General features: G+C 37.6%; 1 protein-coding gene across 1 annotated transcript in view; it reads right to left on the bottom strand.

Annotated features, from left to right (window-relative positions):
• Positions 1–9669: 9669 nt before the first annotated feature.
• SERPINI2 (serpin family I member 2) overlaps positions 9670–23765 on the bottom strand; it is a 34708-nt gene continuing 20612 nt past the window's right edge. The window contains exons 5-8 of the mRNA XM_006077284.4: positions 20742–20839; positions 16167–16253; positions 14200–14289; positions 9670–9893 (exon numbers count right to left, since the gene is read on the bottom strand). Coding sequence (XP_006077346.2) covers positions 9817–9893; positions 14200–14289; positions 16167–16253; positions 20742–20839 — 352 coding nt within the window. The 3' untranslated portion in view covers positions 9670–9816. The remainder of the gene's footprint in view (positions 9894–14199; positions 14290–16166; positions 16254–20741; positions 20840–23765) is intronic.

The following is a 23765-nucleotide window of genomic DNA, read 5'->3' as shown; positions in this document are numbered from 1 at the left end:
TTTTCCTTTGAATGCTCCCATATAGAACTGGACTATTCTAACATTTTTCAGTTTGATATATTTTTTACTATATACAAGTATATATATATTATATATATATGTATATGTATATACATACACACACTCCTAGTACAAGAAGTACATAAATAAATATACTAATCAAAATTGAATTGTAGAATTCTATACATCTCTAAAAGGAGAATATATGCTGTGATTTGGTATATTTGAGAAAATTCAAATATCCCAACTTCCAAATTATCTTTCTTCAATAATCTCTAGATAATTTGATCAAACTCAATTTCATCTCTTAGCAATCTTTTGAAAGTACACCAGAGTCAAACTCACTTAATCATATTCTGTCTGTTTTTAGGTGATTAGTTCCATGCTAAATTTGATATTTACAAAGGTATCTAAAGTTACTTTCTTGTTCGTTTCTCCACTCTGGGCATGCACACTCCTCAAGGTGATGTTAAAAGTCAGGAAATAGCCTGAGAAGTAGCCTATCTGGACTGCAGTGAAATTGCAGGAGATATGGAGGAAAAATATGTATCTACATATTCTCTGTTGAATTCTAGACTTTTTTTTTCAAAGTGGAGACAAGATGAGAAAATATGGATATAAAACTAAATAATTATTTGTATTGACTTTAACTATCAGCAGGGAAAACAGTGTCAGAAGTTTCCAGTTCTTTGACGACTTAACCCTTTTACATGTAAATCATATTCTTCCCTTTCATGTTATCATTTTCTAAATCTTAACTGAATTTCCTGTCTTTGGCCTTGAAAATATCAAGCTGATTTGCAAGTAATTTTAGGGCTGCTAGAATGAAACTCAATTCTCTTTAAAGGCAGGCAACAAAATCCAGATCACAGTCATATAATAACAATATTAACAACACCCAGCATCTAATCAGAACCACTACATGTGCAAAGAAGCAGAAAATGTGATCCATCAATTAAAGGAAAATCAACCAGTGGAACAGTAGACCCTAAAATAACAGTGAATAGGACTGACAAGGACTCAAAATAGCTTTTATAAACATATTTAAAGATTTAAAGGAAATCCTAAATAAAAACTGGAGAAAAATTGAAGATTTTTAAGCATAATTTTATTTATTTATTTATGGCTGTACTGGGTCTTTGTTGCTGTGTGGATTTTTCTCTAGTTGCAGCAAGTGGGGTCTACTCTGTTGCGGTGTTTGAGCTTCTCGTTGTGATGGCTTCTGTTTTGGAGTACAGGGTCTACAGTGTGTGGACTCAGAAGTTGCAACTCCAGGGCTCTAGAGCACAGGCTCAATAGTTGCAGTGCACAGGGTTAGTTGCTCTGAGGCATGTGGGATCTTCCCTGATCAGGAATCGAACCCATGTCACCTATATTGGCAAGCAGACTCTTTACCACTGAGCCACCAGGGAAGCCTGGAAAATATTTTTTTAAATGAAACTTTTAGAGCTAAAAATTGTAGTAAAAAATTTACTGGATGGAATTCAATGAAGATCAGATTCTGCCAAACAAAAAATTATTGAACTTTGACTCATTGGAAAAGACTCTGATGCTGGGAGGGATTGGGGGCAGGAGGAGAAGGGGATGACAGAGGATGAGATGGCTGGATGGCATCACCGACTCGATGGACGTGAGTCTGAGTGAACTCCGAGAGTTGGTGATGGACAGGGAGGCCTGGCGTGCTGCGATTCATGGGGTCGCAAAGAGTCGGACACGACTGAGCGACTGAACTGAACTGAAAGACGTTAAAACAGAATCAATGCACACTAATTCATAAAGAAAAGCATAAAGCCACAGTGTCTTGTGGAGTGATGTAATGCAGTTAACCTACATGCAGTGGAAGTCCAGATGTGGGGAGAGAAAAAAAATACTTGAAAAAATAATGGCCAAAAATTCCAAATCTGATGTTAATCCATGAATCCAATAAGGACAACAACCCCAAGCAGAATGAATGGAATGAAGATAACATCACAGCCCATTGTAACTAAATAGCTGAAAAGCAAGTAGAAAACAAGATCACATTACCTAAAGGAAACAATTTAATTGTGGATTTCTCAATCTCACTAACTGAGAATTAAATGTCTGTGTTTAACCTACCCAGTCTATGGCATTTCATTGATGCAGCCTGAGCTAAGATACACCACCACAGAGATGGAGTTACTGAAGGAAACTGAGTCTCGTACAGTCATGAGAGCTCTATATCAGCTGTGGACTGAACCTCCAGTCTGCTTTGATCTGATACAGAAGTAAATTTTTGTCATTTTAAGTCAATTTTTTTGAAATACTATTATTCATAGTCAAAAAATTCTACCTTATATAATTATCTATCATTTGGGGGCCCTCATACAGTCTGATAAGGCAAATATATACCTGAATTGGTGACTCTAACAAGCTTCTTTAATTACTTGGATTTGATGAGCCCTGACTGAGCAACCCGGAGAAGGCAATGGCAACCCACTCCAGTACTCTTCCCTGGAAAAATCCCATGGACGGAGGAGCCTGGTGGGCTGCAGTTCATGGGGTTGCGAAGAGTCGGACACAACTGAAGTGACTTAGCAGCAGCAGCAGTGCTAAGCAACCGCCAGAATGCAGCAGAATCCTAAATCCTATGGGAAACAAATACGAATGAAACTTCATTACATGTAATTAAAACACACAGCTCTTCCTGGACCCATTCTTATTTGAACAACTCAAATAATTTTGGTGATACAGGGAAGAATTTTGGTGGGAAGAAGTAGATATCAAGAGAGACTTGGATGGCTGTTTTATGAAAGGAACTATTTGGACTAACAAAGGTTCGTTTAGTCAAGGCTATGGTTTTTCCTGTGGTCATGTATGGATGTGAGAGTTGGACTGTGAAGAAGGCTGAGCGCCGAAGAATTGATGCTTTTGAACTGTGGTGTTGGAGAAGACTCTTGGGAGTCCCTTGGACTGCAAGGAGATCCAACCAGTCCATTCTGAAGGAGATCAGCCCTGGGATTTCTTTGGAAGGAATGATGCTAAAGCTGAAACTCCAGTACTTTGGCCACCTCATGTGAAGAGTTGACTCATTGGAAAAGACTCTGATGCTGGGAGGGATTGGGGGCAAGAGGAGAAGGGGACAACAGAGGATGAGATGGCTGGATGGCATTACTGACTTGATGGACATAAGTCTGAGTAAACTCCGGGAGTTGGTGATGGACAGGGAAGCCTGGCGTGCTGCAATTCATGGGGTCGCAAAGAGTCGGACACGACTGAGCGACTGATCTGATCTGATCTGATTTGGACTAAATCTTGAAGCACAACTAGACCTTCAACAGATTTTGCAGGAAGGGAGAGAAAAGCATTTCTAGGCAGAGGAGGTATCCTTTAGTATCCATTAGTAGATACCACCCAAGGTGAGAGATTGTAGATGTGCTGGATGACCAAGCACAGATGAGTGAAGATTAGTCTAGAAATCTGGGGTTAGTTTATAAGAGACTTTAAATATTGGCTGCAGTCTTGCATTCATTCTTCATGCAATGAGGAATCATCACCTTTGCAATTTGTTTACTTTCTTTCATTTGGATTTTAATGTAATCTTTTGTCATTGGCCTCTTTCTTCATTGAATCATGTGTTCTCCTGGTTCCTTTCTGATCATACTGATTATCAGGTCATTCTGAGTATAGCAAAAAATAAAAATAAAAGATCATAGAAGAGAAGTAAGTGTATCCTATTTCAGTGGTGCACAAAGTATGATTTCCAGACCAGCAGCATCAGCACCATCTGAAAACTTGTTAGAAATGTAAATACTTAGGACCCAATCCAGACCTCCCAAATCAGAAACCCTGGAGGCAGGAACCAACTATCTGGCTTGACAAGGGTTCCAGATGATTCTGATGCAATCGAAGTGTGAGAACTACTAGCTTAGTAATTAAAAGTGAGGTCTGGAGTCAGAGAAGCCAGGAATTGTGTGTCCAACTTTTCGACACCATGGACTGTAGCCTGCCAGGCTCCTCTGTCCATGGAATTTTCCAGGTAAGAAAACTGAAGCGGGTTGCCATCACCTTCTCCAGGAGATCTTCCCCACCCAGAGATAGAACCTAAGTTTCTTGCATCTCCTGCATTGGCAGGTAGATGTATCAGAAGTCAAATACCAGTTCTATTATTTACACTCCACATGTGCCCCAGAGCAAAATGTCTTAATATTTTGACTTCAATTTTATCATTTTACAAAGAGTGAAAGAGAAATGTGAGGATTATATAAGATACTGTATATATATATATATATATATATTACTTAGCAATAGTAAGATCTCTGTGAGTATAAGCTCTCAATTACAAAACAGAAACTTAATTGCCAGAAATGTTTTTTCCTATATATTTTCATGGACACAAAGAACATGAATAATGTGATACAAGCCATGAAAAGCTAAAGAATTCAAATATAATATGTATATTAGTATCCAAAATAATATGTTTTGATCTCCAAAAATGATTGTTGAGATCTAAGACTTGCAACCTTTTTTTTTTTTGGTCATTTTCTCTGAAGCATTGAGCACATGCTTTTAAGTTATCATTAGCAAGGCCACATCTGCATCCTTTGCAAGCAAGCAAATGATGCCTACTTTTTATATTAGTCAAAAATCTTTTCAGGAAAAATCTTTAAAGATACCCTCAACCCTCAACCCTCAACCCCCCACCCCTATCTCCACCACACACACATACACACACACACACACACACGCACACAGTAATTAGGAGGTAAAGGTTGCTTTTTTACTAAGAGAGTTGTGTGGCAGCCAGAAAAGCACCCCATTAGTGAGCTTTCTGTATGTTATAAACTTTTGTCTCTTTGGGTAAAGATACATTTTTATCACAGAGATGAGGAATTTGCTAGAGAAAGTGTGCTGGATAATTCCTGAGTTTCTTTCATGAATCAGGCAAAATGAAATAGCATTCCAGAATATTGTCTTACCAAGTGTCAAGCATCAGGATGAGAAAATATACACTAGAAGTTAACACATGGAACGTATGTATTGAAAACATCATTACATTATTTTGGTGAGGTCTATCTACCTACTTAACATGGCTTAGCATTGTATGGTGTATTTCTTGCCCCTAGTACAGTGCAGGAATCTCTGGTCAAGGATGGTATAACAGAGAATAGAGTGGTTGTGATCTATCCAATCATTCAGGGACTCAGGCTGATAGAGATAAGCCATCTCCCAGATGTCTTCTAAGGCGTTCATTTTTATCCTAAGAGTTGATATGCAGCAAACAGGGTGGACAGAAGAGAAAGAAAAGTAGGCACACTTGCTTCCTAATCACTGTGGCCAGAGGGAGCAGGTAACATTTCTGCTCATATTCCGCTTGGGGGTGGGGGGGTGTGTGTGCTTGCGCTTAGTTCTCAGTCGTGTCCGACTCTTTGCAACTCCATGGACTGTAGCCCATCAGGCTCCTCTGTCCATGGGATTCTTCAGGTAAGAATCCTGGAATTTTTCCATTTCCTGCTCCAGGGGAATCTTCCTGACCCAGTACTCCACCAAGTTCAAGAGAGATGTGAAATGTCATCTCTGGCTAGATACTGGGTCTGTACACACGTTCTACTTTCCAGATTATCACAGGCAACAGTTTACCAAATAGTTCCACAGCTTAACAAACTCTACTGCTTTCAGACTGCTATGTCTGTGTTCTGGTTGTTTTTGCATCCAATTTCAAGTTACACCACATGCTTTCTTTATTTTGTAGAATCACCACTTTAAAAGTACCAAATCAACCCTCACCATTGTCACTAACAACCTAACTCCAGTGAAAATGGGACTCTTGCTTACATAAGTCCCAAGCTGGTATTTCTGGTTGGCTTTGACCCAGCAGCAGGAGGATCTGTAACATACGATGACAGAGGTGCCCAGGCTAGCAGACCTCTGTCATCTTCTAAATAGGACTTCTGGGGTGGCCTTGAGCATTTGCATCTAGCTGGTACAGGAGAAGAGAGCAGTCAGAAACAGACTCATAAGTGACACACACCTCCATCAAATTCCACTAAGGAGAACTAATTACAAGGCTTCACTTCGATAAATGCAATGATAGGTGAAATGAAGTGCCCAGCTAGGCTCCCACTGTCCAGCAACATCTCAAAACCACGTTCAAAAGCCTTCATTAGAGAGGAGTCTCTGCCACAGTAGTAAGACTGTTTTATGTGCATTGTTTTTTAAAATTAAATCTCGAACCTATGAAGAAACAATTTTATCATTTTTATAACCTATCTGAAAAAGAATGAGTATCCATATATGAATAACAGAATCACTTTACTGTACACCTAAACCTAATAATGTTGTAAATTAGCTATACTCCAATAGAATTATAAAAAGAAATAAGTATAAATAGTTAAAGATAGTATCATGAACCAAAACTCTAGTTCATCCTGGATTTCTGCTTCATTTATGCAGAAACACTGCTTATAGAAACAATATTGACTCCAAAGACATAATTCCAAATGTGTCTTTGTAGATAAATCGTGAGATTTACAAGCATAGGACTTTGGAATAAGGAACTTAACTAGGATTCGTCCAACCCTTCACTGTACAAATGAGGACACTGAAGTTCCAGAAAATTGAGATGACAGGCCAAAAATATAATGTTAGTGAAAAATATATCATCTTTCATTTCCTTTACATTATAACATCAAGGTGGTCACTTGAGGCATCAAAAAAGAGACAGAAACTAGATTTTTGATCTCTTAAATTTCAGGTTCAGATTAAGAGATGATCACACAAGGAGCCAGAAAAAAAGTAGCTCAGTCAGTAAAGAACCTGCCTGCAAGGCAGGAGACCCAGGCTTGAATCCTGGGTCAGGAGGATCCCCTGGAGAAGGAAATGGCAGTATTCTTGCCTGAAGAATCCCATGGACAGAGAAGCCTGGCAGGCTACAGACCATGGAGTCGCAGAAGTCAGACACAACTTAGTGACTAAACCACAGGGAGAAAGAGTGCTCTTACCAGCAGACTTTCAGTAGACCCCCTTTCCCACCCTAAGCGTGGAGTCGGTCTCAGGACGCATAGCTCAGGAGGACTTACCCCATACAGAGTGTATCTGACGCCATCCTGAGAGAAAATATCTTATTTACAGAGGTCCAAAACACTGGCTTCTAATAAAACTTGCCCTAAAGTTTTCTATGTATCTTTCAAGCTTTCCATGTTTTTATTAGCCAATTCAAGAGACTTCTCTAAACCTCACCCCTGAAATAGAAATTGTTTATTGTCTCAGACCTTTGATCTCCCAGGTCCCATTTCCTAATGTAACAGACACCTTCCTCTAAAATATGCCATGTATTATAACTGTGTGAAGTCAATGAAACCTAATTCCTAATAACTTTGAAATTACATCATCTATATATGATGTTAAGCTTATATATATATATGATATATTAATCTTTTATGAGGGTTATTAATTATATTGTATACTGTTGTGAATCTTAATGGTTTCATATAGCTTGGCAGAGAAAATTATTTCATACTTACTTTATTTCATAAATAAATAAATACACACATATATATTATGAATACATTCCAGACACTTCTAACCTTTGTAATATGGAATTATAATAACCACTGAGTTAAATGCAATGAAGGTGAAGACTAAGGTTTTAATCTTAGAAGTGCTGTGGCAACTATGTGTCTAGAATAGGGAAAGCAGATATTTTAAGCTTGAATCCACACCAGAAGGCTATTCTCTTTTATAAGGAGCTTAAACCATCTCCTTTTGTAAGGCAAGTAATGCCTACCAGATGTAGAGCATGAAATTGGCAGAGAAAAACAGCAACAATGCAAAGTTGGACTCCATAGTGAGAAAACCGAGGCAGACATTTAACAGATCTTACTTAAGAGAAGCATATATATTAGGAACATATTATGAAAACATAAAGTGAAACCTGGACAGTCATTTTATTACATTACTTGATGCTATAAATTCCTTGCTATTTCATTATCCTACTTTATTTTTTCACTGATTTACTATGTTTCTACCACTGGCAAATTGTCATTTTGGTGAGGTCAGAGACCTTGTCAGTTTTGTTTACTAGTTTACCCCTGGTGGTTCAGTGGTGAAGACGCCTCCTGCAATGCAGGAGACAAGTTTGATCCCTGGGTCTGGAAGATCCTCTGGAGAGAGAAATGGCAATCCGCTCCAGTGTTCTTGCCTGGGAAATCCCATGGACAGAGGAGCCTGGCGGGCTACAGTCCATGGGGTCACAAAGAGCTGGACACAACTGTGCCTGGAACATAGAAGCTCAGGAAGTATTTGTGGAAGGGATGAATGAACCTCCAGGGCAGATTAACATGTAACACATGGAATGGAATGTACAAATTTACCTAACCCAAGAAAAACACCTGAAAATAAAACTACTGTCCTTTTAATAGTGTATTATGCTCTTCTTCCTAAATTAAGGAAACATATTTTTAAATCAGTTCCATGATGAAGAACAAACTTGTGATATGTCACTAACATATATATTAGCATTCACTGTGTTATATCTAAGTGAGACGCAATTTACAGTCTAGGAAAGCTAGCATTATTTTTGATTATGTTATGGTTTGAAGCCATCAAAATTAGTTGTAAAGCTCTCTTCATATAGTCTTGAGCATTGCTCTAGGTTTTGCTACAGATGGACATCTAGACATTGGAGACCAGACAGCATGAAGTTTCAGGGGAAAATCTGCACTACTTTAAAGGACTTACTTAGGAGGAATTATAATTCAGTGATTATGGTCACAGTCTCCTGATACAGATAGTCCTGAGCTCAAACTTTGAAATATGGTAAAGACTCCATACTTATTTGTTATATGTCCTTGACTGCTTATATAATATGCTTGAGCTTCAGTTTCTTCATCAGGAATATGGGCAGTAGTAGCTCATGGATTTTTCCTGAATTTATCATAATGTCCAAAAAGTGCTGACTTCAGTGCCTGACACAAAATCAGGGCTCAACAATGGGAAGCCACTATCATTAAACTCTGCAGAGAACTGCCAGCACAAACACAAGGACACTTTGCATCACTAACATGAAAATAGAAAAACTACAAAATGTTATATAAAATCATTTCAAAGTAGTATTGTTGGGGGTATTTATATTTACATCTGACATCAGAGGAAGTGTGTTGCATTTAATATTTGTAGATTACAATCTTGGCTCTAATACTTCCATTAGCTCAGTGTTATAAAATCATGGATGGTCAGCCTCTTAAATTACACTAATTTAGCTGCCAATTGCATGTACAGGAAAGCTTTATTAAAAAGTTCTTGTTGCTTCTACTTTCTTTTACAGGTTTAAGGCATAAATCAGAAGAACAAATTGATACGTATTGAAACAAGGCAACTATTAAACATAACACATGGAATGTCAAGTTAAGATAAACTAAATGCTCAAAGTTCATATAGGTACCGGATCTTGGTATCTCAAGTGGCACCCCAGAGAGGTACCAGCACATGCACTCTCTCTCTTGACTCAATTCCCCATGGTCTGGATAAAGGTGCTATACTTGGGAGTCAGATAGTTCGGTCTTGTAGGAATATAGAGATTTTGATATCTAAGACAGGACTTTTATATCTAAGATATCATAGATGGACTGTTCTAATGTATTAATATTTTATGTAAGTTCACTACTTTTTATTCATATACACTTTATAAAAATACAGAAAGCACAAAAACACTTAATGCATAATTTCATTTATTCATTGATACAGATTAATACAGCCACTGTTTAAGACAGAAAAAGATATATAGAAAATATTTGATGATATTTTGCCAGTCAACTATTTTCCAGGAATAACCTTCTATTCTGAGGCTGCACTTTCCATTCACAGTGAATCTAAATCTCTTCCCTTCATCCTTTGGGCGTCAGGATTTGTCACCCTTCCCATAAGCAAAATTGAATCTAGGAAAAGAAAAAAATTTCTTTAGGAATTTCTGGAGGAAAAAATGATAATAATCAGTTTTTCTTAATGTTTTAACAAGTCATTTAGTCTTTTTACTTATAAGGTAAACTGGCAATGTCTAATAACAAAGCCCACTTCTCTAAAATAGATGACTATATCATTATTAATCACTTTTTGATAATTTATGAAATATATTAACACCTGCAACATCTTGTCATGGAAAATGCATTAGTTCTGTTTTTCATAAAGGAAAGCAAAATTAAAGTGACAGAGAGGTGTTTGTCTAAATATAGAGACTCAGTCAGGCAAACATAGAGTAATAAAATGGTGATGAGCATAGGAAACGTTTTAAATTTAAGGCATTAGCAGTCATCTCTTTATGCATGTAATATAAACCCTTGGGGTTAAAAGTGCAGCTTCTCAGTTCTCCTCCTTCAGCTCTGAATCAAAGCTTACTGCTAAAGGCAATATTTTCACATCTCTCATACTTTTACATCCTCACCAAAGTGATATAGTATACAGCATAAATGTAAACACCTGTTTCCAGCCATTCTGTGTTTTTCAAGTGAAAAGGAACTACAAACTAGAGGATAAAACAGAAATAAATGACATGTCAAAATCCATTCACCTTTCTTGCCAGCTAGGGTAAGGTAAATGGCTTGAATGGCTCAATGTCATGTTGCTTTGGGTTACCTCCTTTAAACTCATATGTAATAAAGGTTCATTTCAAAAGTTACAAAATAAAATTTTACATAATTTTAAAGTGAATGAACATTACACTTACAAGTATTGAAATAACAATGGCAGAAATGAAGTAAAAGGAAGAGCCCTTCTTCATGAACTCTTTATTGTTCAGTCCAAGACACAGTCTTAATAAAGCCAACTAACACAGAAATAGACATAATCTCTAGCAGATTTTTTTCTTCTTTTTATGATTATAAATTAATAATACTTTGCCACAAAAATCTCAAAATAATTCCAACAATACAAGAAAACAAATACTCTTTTTTTTTTTTCCAGATAGACATGGATACATAAATAACTTCCCCAGGCTGTATACTGCATTTAGACACAAGAGGAATCAACAATAACTCTTATATCTTTGTAATTCTATGGCATTAAAATGGTTACCAGAAATGCTTGTTTGAAGAATTTTTAAAGTAACTAACCTCATAAATTGAAGACAATAGTTTAAAATTTTAAACTATCATAAGTATAGGACATTACATAAAAGCCATTTGTCCTAGTCTTTTCAATCTGCTTTTCTGATCAAGGAGAACCACATTTTGAATTAAGTCTACAAGCAATCGCCAGTCTACTCACTACAAAACTGGACGGATTAATGAAATCTTCCTTGACATTGTCTCAATGGATATAGAGGCAGGCTGAAGCAGATTCATTGTTGTTTCCACTTTTCATGCCCACTTCTTAAAGAGGTATCCCTCGTATTTAATAATATAGCTATAAAACATCACTGTCAGAAGCAGTTTTTTAGTTCATAATCTAAAAAATACAATAGCATAACCAAAGCTAACAGCCTAGAAAAAAGATGTTTTAATGAATACCCTGCAGTCTGCTTCTCCCCTCAACCCAGGACTGAAAAAATTCTAAACACAATATATTTTGTTATGTATGGAGCACTGTCAGTTTCAAAACCATGATTCACTACTTTCTGGGAAATGGCACATTTCATATAGCTTTTTTCACGACCTTCTTCTGAAAGTCTCTAATGCTGTCCTATACCCTCAACCTTAAAGAAGAAGAATTGTTCTCCATTTCCCTGGAAGTTCGGCTCAGTAAGAGATTTGGATGAGCATACTGAAATGTATATATGATAGGAAGTTAAATACTGATAGGAAAATACAAATAATGTATGGATTTTGCATAAGAAGGTTGTTTTACCAAAGGAAAATTTTAAATCTAGGTAAAAATTGGTTTTACTAAAACTAAAATCATTCATTCTCATACTTCAGGAATTGTCAAATGAATATATTTTATATAAATCATTATGCCATTTGGTAGGTCACTGTGCCATGGTAAATCACCAGCTTCGTTAATCCCAATGATTTCTTCAGTTCATTTGTGAAAGGAAAAATAAATAAATCACTGAATGAGTATTGTCTTAAGATAATAGCCCATTCTACATTATATATGGCAACAATTTACAACCTCCTATAAATGAGTGGCCATTCATTTGAAACAATACTTTAGGGGAGTAACCCTAGTTTAGAAAGTCTCGTTACAATAAAGATCATAAAACAGTGGAAATTGTCATTAAGGGTCTGACACTTAAGCATTATCACAAATAAGTAAATAAGTGAATTAATTTGAATTTTCACTACAATATAACTGATAGCTATTACATATCCTTAACCCCTCAGTCATCAACTTGGAAAAATAAAGAGTCAAATATTATTCTAAATGCCATATTTCCTTGAGCATTGATGCCCAATGCAGCTTCAGTTCTTTTTGTTCTGCATACTCAATAATTACATACTAAAGGTAAGAAATTAGAGATATCCTAAGGTTAAGGATGTATAAATCAAATGACATAGTTGTAACACTAACTCATCCCCTATAGAATTGAAGTTGTGTTAATACAGCCTCAGCAAATCTGAAACTATCCCATTGTTCCCATGATGTAACTTTCAGAATAGTCATTCAGCATTAGTTTCACACAACCTAAAAAAAGAGACTGATATATCCCTTCAGTTCAGTTCAGTCGCTCAGTCATTTCCGACTCTTTGCGACCCCATGAATTGCAACACACCGGGCCTCCCTGTCTATCACCAACTCCCGGAGTTCACTCAAACTCACATCCATCGAGTCGGTGATGCCATCCAGCCATCTCATCAGGGGTCAATAATATCAGTTAAACTAATATCAGTAAACTAACAGATTCAGTTTCTGAAATTAACTATGTCTCTTCTCCATGTAAATCAATTCATTTAGAGAAGCTTTTCCACTTTTCTTCCTTCCTTTATGTATATTTATTGATGTATTCACAATGAACATCATGTGCCAGGCACTGTGTCACAGGCTTAATATATTCTTTATTTATCTCCATGAGATAATGGCTTCCCTGGTGGCTCAGAGAGTAAAGAACCATCTGCAATGCAGGAGACCTGGGTTTGATCCTTGGGTTGGGAAGATCCCCTGAAGAAGGGCATGGAAACCCACTCCAGTATTCTTGCCTGGATAATCCCCATGGACAGAGGATCCTGGCTGGCTACAGTCCACGGGATTGAAAAGAGTCGAACACAACTAAACACAGCACAGCATGGCATAAGTACTAATGTTATGTTCAAATAGGGGGTGGGAAAAATATAGCTTAGAAAGTATAGTGACTTAGAACTATCAGTTCATTAAACTGGTCCTTGGACCCAAGTCCAAACCTTCAATCTCTAGAGATACTGATATTAAGTGCAGAGCACTTTGCCAAATTCTGGGCAGGATACAGAAATGAATAAGTATTTTCTCTTTTCCAGTGGTATACAGTCATCAGGTTATGACTCCTGAGGAGTCCTAAATATATACTTAAAGAAAGCTTCCTCACCATCCATATTTATGGCCTCTTTCACTTCATAAGATGCAAAAACATCTATCCAGACCATCTGCATTTATGTGTCCACCATGTCTGTAATGCCAGTCCAACTGACTACTACCCCCATCTTTTGTACCTAACTGCATTATCTTTTAGAATTGCCCAAATTAGAGAATTGGAATAATGTTTGACCCCTCCCTCCCACTCAGAGCCTATAGCTAGTCACTTATTCTTGGAATCTACCTAGGAAACCTTTCACAACTGTGCCACTTCCAAGTTCTACTCCCATTGAAAGAAAGTTGACTTCTGAGACAAACAGGTCTTATTTTCACTCTGCCACTTTTCAACTTTGCCTAAGGTTGTATGACCTTAAGCAAACTACACAACTTCTCTTTGAGTTTCTATGTCTTTATTCATCAAATATCTGATTTATTGGAATGGTGTTAACTGTACAGATTGGTATTTAACATCACCAGCACCTATACAGACTATCTTGGCAGCTATTACTAGTACTGATCTATTTTAGGTCGCTGGCATCTCTTAAAACACAATGCCTAGTACAAAACAAGCACTCAACAAATAATCACTAAAAAAAACTTTGGAAAAAACTAAAATAAATTCAATAAGTTGAAAGAACAAATGACTTCAGACTGTCATTTGCAGCTGGAACAGACTGCGATTAATAGCAAGATTCCAACATATTCAATAGACTAGCTCTACTGAACTTAAACAGTTCCCCCAGGGAATTCTCAAAAAGGTACCTGTTGGGTTATTCTTCATAATAAACAGAAATGGATGATTTGCTATAAATTGATTCCGTGACAGACTCATGATCACAGGTGTATTTATGCCTATGAAATAGAGACAAGAGTTATTTAGATGTTCACATTTAAAGATCAGTAAAGAAAATATATCCATAATATTCACAATATTTTTTGTAGACAGGAAAGGCCATTTTTGTTTGAGGAGTTAACATGTGGAAAAATAACCATTTTCTAAATACAGAAATTTGGAATAAATCTAAAAATTGAAGAGCAGAGGAAAAGATATTGGAATTCATGGAATAATTCTAACTTCACACTTTATGCTTAATGAAGAAGAAAGCCAGATACTAGATTCAATTTAGTGATAGCAGCTGAAAATTTCATCTTTTAAGCAGTAACTTTCTGCTCACTTTTTATTTACATTAGATAATTTACTTTATAGTGTTTGAACTCCTAATTCCTATCCAGGTATTTTGTAAATCCACTGAGAAGATGCCTGAAAGTCAAAATACTCACACTAACAAAGGTGATACATCAGGGTCACTGCTGACCCCTTAATGATTGTTATTCTTAGAGAACTCTGTACTAAAAACAAGAGGCCTTGGCCAAGGCAGAAGAGCTCTGAACCTGAAGTCAGGAAATCTGGTTTCATTCCAAACCCTACTGTTTCTTACTAATATGACCTTAGGCAAACTGCTCCACACGTGGGTCTGTTTTATCACCAACATAATGAGAGGATCAGACAATGATCTACAAGGACTCTTCCAATTCTATGTAAAAGCAAGTGGAAACTTTGTCTACATGAACTAGCAACTTCACCCCAACACCAGCTTTGATTTCTCTAAGGATTGTAATAGCCCATACAGGAGCCCTTCAGGAGATGACAAAACAGTAGGGAGCCCAGTGTTCCCACCCAGATGTCAAAATCCATTGGCATTACACAGCATTATAAATTAATCAAGAAATTAATAATGTGGGTATAAATTTAACAATATGACTATTTAAAAGATATATATCTTTTACATACTGGCTAAAATCCAAGTAGTCTGAAAAATTAAAATATGTTTACAAGGAATTCATTAAAGTTGCCTTCCCATTTCTAATTGAATTTAAGGCTTTTTCTCCAATTATTTGTTGAATATTACTTTTATGCAGCATAGATACTATTCAAAATGCCACTTGTTCAAGGAGATATAGAAGAGCAGCTCCTAAACTGTAATGTTCATACAAGTCACTAAGAGACCTTGGAAAATGCAGATGCTGGATCAGTCAGTCTGGAGCTGGGCCCGAGATTCTGCATTTCTAATAAGTTCCAGAATGATGCTGATGCTGCTGGTCTATGCATTATACTCATAGTACCAAGGATAAGCTGCAAGTCACTGGAGAGCAGTAGTTCTCAACCTTTAATGCGCATTGTCATCACTTAGGAAAATGTAAGAAAATGCTGAAGGCTAAATCTCATCACCAGAGATACTGATTCAATATTTTAGGGTGTTCAATATTCAATTCAATATACAGTATTCTCGGCTGGGCACAGAATTTTTAAAAGCTTTTCAGCTAACTCTCACATGCAGCTAAGTTTGAGAGCCACTGCCATAGACATTAACAACAAGAATCAAATTAGAAAAGGAGGAACTAAGAGTACAGAGGAAGAATAAAATGAGTGAATTCACTTAAGAGTGAATATTCCTGAGCAATCATGATTTCAGGTTTGAGCCTGACTGCTATTGGGCAGGTAATCCAGTTCACAAATAAGTAGATATCAGTCCCTTCTCTTTCTTTTTTTTGGCCCTAAACTCCAGCCACACAGAAGCATAAATAGCTTAAATAACCACTTTGCCCTTCCTATCGTGTACTGAACAGCAGGAGGGGGACAGGAGGTCAGAGAGCCACAAAGGGCCAGCATCCTCATGCTCATTTCCCCAGTCTTTCCTCCTGGCTTCCTGTGACATCATTTGTCCTACCGGTTGATGTTGCCACTTCACTGCCTTCTTCATTTATCTCAAAGAAAACTTGTTGCATGATTCGGGAAACATACACCTCAGAAGAATCTGTTAGAAAATATGAAAGTGCATTTAAGGGTTAAAACTCAGAACCATTACTTACTGGATCCCATTACATTTTCAAATGAACAAAGAAAAAGGAAAAAAAAATTCTTTCCAAGTAAGTTAATTTTCTACAGATAAAGGTGGTTTAGGTTTAGTTCTTGCAGAGATGATATAGAGAAAACATGAAGAGACCAAGTTTAGCTCAGATATGAAAAGTAAAGATAGAAGGGGATCAACCTCAAGTCAGGTACCCCACTAAGTGAAATATTTCAATGGATCAAGCGTTTTGCTCCCCTTCGTCATGGTCTACAGATAAGATGAAAAAGGCTTTACAGATATGAATTAATCCCACCCTGTGTTTTCAACCTCAAAGCCAACTTGCCTTTTAAATTCTGTATTGGGTTTTGATTTGAGTTTAGAACAAAATTTACTTTCCTTCCAGACTGGTGAGGTGATAAAAGCCTAAAGGGCTTTTGTATCATCTGTTCCAAAGTCACTTCAGAGCTAGGCTTTAAAACCTGTCAAATTTCTCAGTGTAAGACAGTGTCTTAACAACATTTTGTTCTGCTGTGGAAACAAGCTGAGAGAGAAGGCCGCACTCATCCCCTTGGTGAAACTGATGTATGTGTGAAGCCTTTCTGATACAGTGACCTGTGGAGCATCTCCTTGAGAAAGGGGAAGTGAAACTGGAAGTACAGAGGCCATCTGCCGTCCCTGCTGCGTCAAGACCAGATCGACCTGACAACGTTCCTCACAGAAACAACAGAAAGGTGGTGGTGGGTTCAGTGAGGGCGAGAGGGTGGAAGAAAGCAAGGCGAGCCTTGACACGTGAAGAGAAAGGAGATAAAGGTGTTTCGTCCCTCTTGACAGAGAAAGCTGATGTGATGCAAGTGACTCCATCAAGACAACCAAATTTAGAAGAGTTTATGAAGAAATAGGGGCTACACTGGTGGTTCAGGTGGTAAAGAATCTTCTGTAATTCAGGAGGCTGGGGTTCAATCCCTGGGTTAGGAAGATCCCCTGAAGAAGGGCATGGCAACCCACTCCAGTATTCTTGCCTGGAGAATCCCATGGACAGAGGAGCCTGGCAGGCTACAGTCCATGGGGTTGCAAAGAGTTGGACACGATTGTGTGACTAACGCTTTCATGAAAAAATAATTTAGTCAAGGGGAACCATCTCTGACAGTTTACAGAAAAGTAAATCCCCTCAGGCAAGATAGAGAGAAGTCATCAAAGGGTGATTTGCATAAAAAGTGGATTCCTAAAAATAACTCCAGACTCTGTGTGTGATGACTTTGTCTAGGCCCTTGATTACCTCTGATCCCCATCTCCTACCCTCCTTCCCTCACCCAATAGCTCCAGCTACAAGGTCAAGCATCAAGGCTTTAGTCTCATCCGTCCCTCTGCTTAAAATCCCTTTTCCCAGAACTTACCCTGATTGGGTCCCCTGTTACTTAGGTCTCAATAAAAATGACACTTCCTCAAAGCAATCTTCTCTTTCCACCATGTCTAATTCTCCTCTTATCTGATCTAATCTCTTTATCCCATGACTCTATTTTAGTTAATTCATACCATCTATCACCTCATCATTTAATTAATTAATTACTTGTTAATCGTCCATCTGCCCTAACAGATGTAAACTTCATTAGGAGAGGGAATTTGTGGATTTTATTCAACTCTAGAACATTGCCTGGCAGATAGCTAGCTGGCTTATAATAAATACTTGCCAAATAAATAAATCAATGGATAAGAATATGTCCAGTGATAAAAACAGTTCAGATGGAGAAAGGGGGGCGTCCATATCATGAGTGTGGTTTAACTAAAATGCAGGAGTGTGGTCTTTTAAGGTCATGCAAATAAGCACATTTTTTCCCCCACAGCTGCCTAGAATAAGGATTTGCATATAGAGCATAGAGTAGATAACTGAGGGGCCCATACAAAGAATGAAGACCAAATAGCAGGTTGGGATGGAGTGGAGAATTTCATACATGCAGTTTACCACTGGCACCAAACCAAGTGAGCCTTTGGTTAGTAGACTGAGCAATTTGACCTTCTGTATTCCATCTTCTACAGAGGGGGCACGGTCTTGGAAAAAGAACAGGACCTGGAAGATGCTAGATTAGAACAAGGCATCTGAACTTCATCAACTTACTGATTTCTATACCTTTGTAATCATTCCTTCCCTTAATTCTCTATGAAGATTCCAAGCATGTCTTCGTCAAGTTAAGAAGATAAGAAACTTCCAGTAGCTTTGCTAGAAGATGTGCGAGTAAATATTAATGTGCCATTTGCTCAATTTTCTTTTCGCATTTAACATTTACTGAGTATCTACTATATAGTGAAGGTCACTCAGTGGTTTCCGACTCTTTGCAACCCTATGGACTGTACAGTCCATGGAATTCTCCAGGCCAGAATACTGGAGTGGGTAGCCTTTCCCTTCTCCAAGGGCTTTTCCCTACCCAGGTATCGAACGCAGGTATCCCACATTGCAGGTGGGTTCTTTACCATCTGAGCCACAAGGGAAGCCCACCTACTATATAACAGATGGTGAACAAGGTGATTTACATATGTCCTTTTATTTATTTCTGCCACTGGGATATATTGTTTACTTAATAGATTAGAAAATTGAAGTTCAGAAAGGTTAAATATTTTACTAAGGGTGACAGAAGTCAAATATTCATCTCAAAGTTGCAAAAATAACTCTTTCAAAAACATTTTTCATTCAAAATTTGTGGACTATCTGAGTATACGATAGTGTCTCCTTTGTGTAAATATCCCATAGCAGTAGCATTGGACTGATCCACAGTAGCCTCTGTGTTGTTTTAGTCACTCAGTGGTGTGCAACTCTTTGCGACCCCACAGACTGTAGCCAGCCAGGCAACTCTGTCCTTGGGATTTCCCAGGCAAGAATACTGGAGTGGGTTGCCGTTTCCTTTGCCAGGGGATGTTCCCCACCCAGGGATGGAACCTGCATGTCCTGCTTGGCAGGTGAATTCTTTATCACTGAGCCGCCACAATAGCCTTTAGAAAATGCTTATTGCACAAAATGTACTAATAGCAGGGAATTAATTCACTGTTCTCCTAAAGACTAGAAATAGTGGCAGCTTTGGCTGTGGTTGTTCTATTTCAAGCAATAAGACAGAACCAAAGTTGTTAAATCAACTCAAAGAGGTAACTCAGAGCAAAAAATGTTGGACACTTATTCTTTTCTGTTCAGGGTTATTCTCTTATACAAATTCTCTTATAAAACATTTTGGGTTATTTTATTGATGTAAAAGGAGATTTTATAGAGGTTGCAAATTGCTGGGAATTTGCAGAGCAAGTGGCTGTTTGAAATGCCTGAGATATAGCAAGTGAGCTTCCGAAGGCCAGAAAGAAATTTAAGAGGAAGAGGTGTTTTAAAAAATGGCTTGGTTTATTTCAAGTTGGTAAGGTGGCTGCATTCCAGGGCACACTTAGACAGAATCCTGTTGCAGTATTTAATTTTGACTGCCTCATTCCTGATGCTGATGAAATTGTCAAAGAAGTCAGATCTGTCAGTGTGAGAACAGGCAGCTAAATCATGTGTGAAGGTGATAATGAACATCTATGTCACCTGTGTACCCCACCCACCTCCTCCACCAGGAAAACTCATTCATTCTGTTCACTTACCCACATAATTGATAAGTGAATAAGTTAATGAATACCTCTCCAAAGCCCACATTTTATATAGGAATACACAATAATTCTAGGTTAGGATAGCCAACCCCATCAGACAGACAAGCTTGTATCCTTAGAACTTTATTTTTTCTTTATAAAACAGAAGACTGAATTTAAAAGCATTTAAAATAGCGGGATAATTTGTCCCTCTTCGTCCATTTTTTTTCTCTTTAGTTATTTTTGAACTAGTAGGTACTGCCAGGATGAGAAATAAAGAGTGTCTTGGGCTTGGTTGTGAAAGTGAGCATCTGAACCGTGCACAATTTCCCAAGTGCCGGTTAGTATAAAAGCTCCATCTCTGATGTGTTGTCAGTCTCAAGCTAAATCTACAAGCTGCAGCCTTACAATTTCTAGACTGTGTTCATCATCCAACAGCTTGCAGATGCCTATTTCACGGGCTCTAATATTACCAAATTAACATTTGCAAATTGGGAGTTTTATTAGCTCTGCTTAGATGAGAGCCTCAAAGTTGTAATTCCCAATATTCAGATAAGGAAATACAAACAGAGCTGGAATAAAAGCCCCGTACAATACTTTTCCTACATAGTTTCATTGTAAGTGTGGATAGAAAGCTTATCTAACATTCTAACATGCTGTCTGACTCTCATTAAGTAAAACTACTTACATGCAAAATAGAGTGCTTGTTTACAGACAGCTTGACACGATGATGACATTTATTCCCTGTGTAGTATTTTCTGGGGCCAAATGCTCTTTCAGTTTTAAGATCAGTCAGTTAACAGTTTCTAAGAGAACATATTTACTTGATAATATAAGAATAATTTTTCACATTACCTGTTATTCCAGAAAGGTCACAGCCACCACTAAATATCTCAGTTATATTCAATGAATACAAAGCTTCTTTGAAGTCTAATTTTTGTTCTACTTTAAATCTGCTTAAAAAAATGAAGAGGAAAATTTGTGAAACACTGTACACATTGGCTACCAAAAGGGTTTCTTTTTTATAAAATGGATGACTTGGAAGATATTTTATTGTGAAATATTTTGTTTTCATTATCCTCATTTTTCACACCATTTCCCCACTACTCCACTGAGCAATTTTGGATGGCTAATAACTTGCTTCCCAGATAAATGGTTACTTGGGAAGGGAGAAGAAAATACTCTATTTTTTGAGGTAACAATTACCCAACAAAACAGGGTGAGAGTTCTAAGTTTTCGATTATTTGGCTTCTTCCCTAAAACTGTAAAACTTCCCTCCAGCAACTGTACACACTCAAGTTTTTTTTCACATTATCCAAGATCGTTCCTGGCAGGCATCCAAGATATTATGAGCCAGAAACAGAAGCCAACAGTTCATTAAAAAGATCGTTGGCTACTGAGGTACAGAAAGGGGGCATTAGTAGCCTATGATCCTTTCATATCCACTGTCACAGCTGATGTGACTTCCTTCAATTTACGACATACCTAACATCTTTCCAATAAGCCCTGTAGAGAGGTAAAAGACTGAAGGGGGACTAAATTTCTTTCCAGTAAAATAGAGTAGAAAATTATAGGAGGGGAAAAAAAGAAAGAGCTTGCCAGTACTTCTAATGCAAGGCCCTAAGTTAAGACTCTAGGTTCTATGCAAGTCTCCAAGCATCAGTTTGCCTGAAGAGGGAACTTCACCAAAGAATCTCAAAGATCCTCTCAGGCACTGACCTTCTATGATTCCATGTTAACTGCAATCTATGACCCTCACCTTCTATTTTAAAAAAATGGAAGAAAAAAAAAAAGCTAAATTATTGACTTTATAGATGCTAAAAGCATCTATCTACATTTTACAACCAGATTGGAAATTTTGTTCATGAAAGAAAAGAGTATAAAGTCCTTCAACAGGGAGCTAAGTCTATTTCCGACTTCAGGGCAATCCCAGGATGGTTCCTGCCCCAGGAGCTCTGTCTGTTCCTTTGCTGGACCTTTGCCCTGGTTGGTACCTTCTGGTGTGGATGCAGACATGATTGCTTAAGCACAGGAACCTTACTTAGCTAACAGGCCCACATCTGGGGCTAGAAATTAGCTTGCACAATCAGTCTAATTAAATTATTTTTTAAATTGCCAAATACTGAACAAGCTTCTTACAATAATTATAATTCTTCAAAACAAGGAACATGCTGTAGCAAAAATTTACTGAGTCTAAATGATTTCTTGGCAAATTATTATGTACTTTTGGAAGATGTTATTTGATTCAGAACCCTAGCTAACTGGAATTGCATAATTCCAGAACATAATTGTGCATAATTGTGGCACAACTCACAATGTGCATGTTAGAACCTACTGATAATGAAAATAACTTGTTTTATGCCAATCATTTTCAACTTCTTTTTAACTTCCTGCTAAGAAAGATAATATGTAGCATGATGGTTTTGAGGCTTTGGGGTTGTGCTTTTATTCTGTTTTAATTAGCACACTCTTTTTTATACAGAATGGAGTATGGGCTTCTAAAAGGTGGAGGATAAATGTTCTAGTCCATCTGTAACTTGACTATTTTTAGTATAATAGTCCAATGATTTGGGAATAATGACAAGAATACTGCAAGATTATTACAACCTCTAATAAGGCCTAATTATACCAGAGAGTCATTTAAGTAACAGTCTTGCTCATAATATAGTGCAATGAAATCTACAGTGATAGAAACCCATTCAACCATTTAATAAAATATAATCTGCAGCCAATTTCTAATTAGCCATAATTATTGGAGCCATGAACAGTCAGGTGTGAAGTAGCACTTCCATGTGTTAGGTACTTAATAGAGATTATAGTTTTTAATCTTCACAGAAACCCTGGGAAGTGAGCATTATTATTCCCATTAACATATAAGAAAGTGTAGGTTTTGAGGAAGTTGATTTCCAAGGACAAGATAGACAGGAATTAAAGCTAATGTGCTAACCTCCACTGCCTTCTAATCAAAATATAATTCAAAATCGTAATCTCGATCAATTCATATATATGCTGTGCTGTGCTGTTGCTTCAGTTGTGTCTGACTCTGTGTGACCCTATGGACAGTAGTAACCCACCAGGCTCCTCTGTCCAGGGGATTCTCCAGACAAGAATATTGGAGCAGATTGCCACGCCCTTCTCCAGGGGATCTTCCCGACCAAGGGATCAAACCCGCATCTCTTATGTCTCCTGCGTTGGCAGTCAGGTTCTATACCACAAGTGCCACCTGGGAAGCCCCAATACATATATGTATAGTGTTAATTATGTACCTCCTCCAAATTTTGTGAGTCTTAATACTTATTCTAGATGTGGTTCATTTTCTTTCTTTTCCCTGACCCTCCTCTAAAATTGTCAAAAGAATACAGCTAAAGCTTAAAGAATGAGCAGCAAAAAAGACTCAACAGACAATGACCAAGTAAGCAATCATGAAATGAATGTTTTAGCGTATGTAAATATTATACACCTTCTTAGAAGGCAGCAATTTACTGCCATAGGCAACCATTGTGCTTAAAGTGGTCTCCTACAAGTTCAAGCTGCAGAAAACAAAGGATAACAATTTAGAATTTCTGTTTGAAGAAGGATTCACTCCTGGTCTGCAGGCCCGACTGTGGATTTCTATTGTCTCTCCTCCTTTATACACAGGACTCTTGTTTAATGACAAAATGTCTTTGGCTGTTTTCCTTCAAGGTCCCTATCCTTAATTGTTTGGAATCCCAGTTTTGATACAGTGGCCTTGAGCCGTCACTGAAAGGTTCAGGCTTAGAAACAACCAAACCAAGTCTTAGGGCTGCCCACAAGGATAAAAAATAACACAGTCCTTGACAGTGTTCAGCTTGGACTATTATGTCACTTTCATGTGTGTGTGTGTGTGTGTGTGTGTGT

This window comes from Bubalus bubalis, chromosome 1 (genome assembly GCF_019923935.1).
Source record: "Bubalus bubalis isolate 160015118507 breed Murrah chromosome 1, NDDB_SH_1, whole genome shotgun sequence".
Taxonomy (NCBI): domain Eukaryota; kingdom Metazoa; phylum Chordata; class Mammalia; order Artiodactyla; family Bovidae; genus Bubalus; species Bubalus bubalis.
This window is presented reverse-complemented; position numbering and strand designations above follow the sequence as displayed.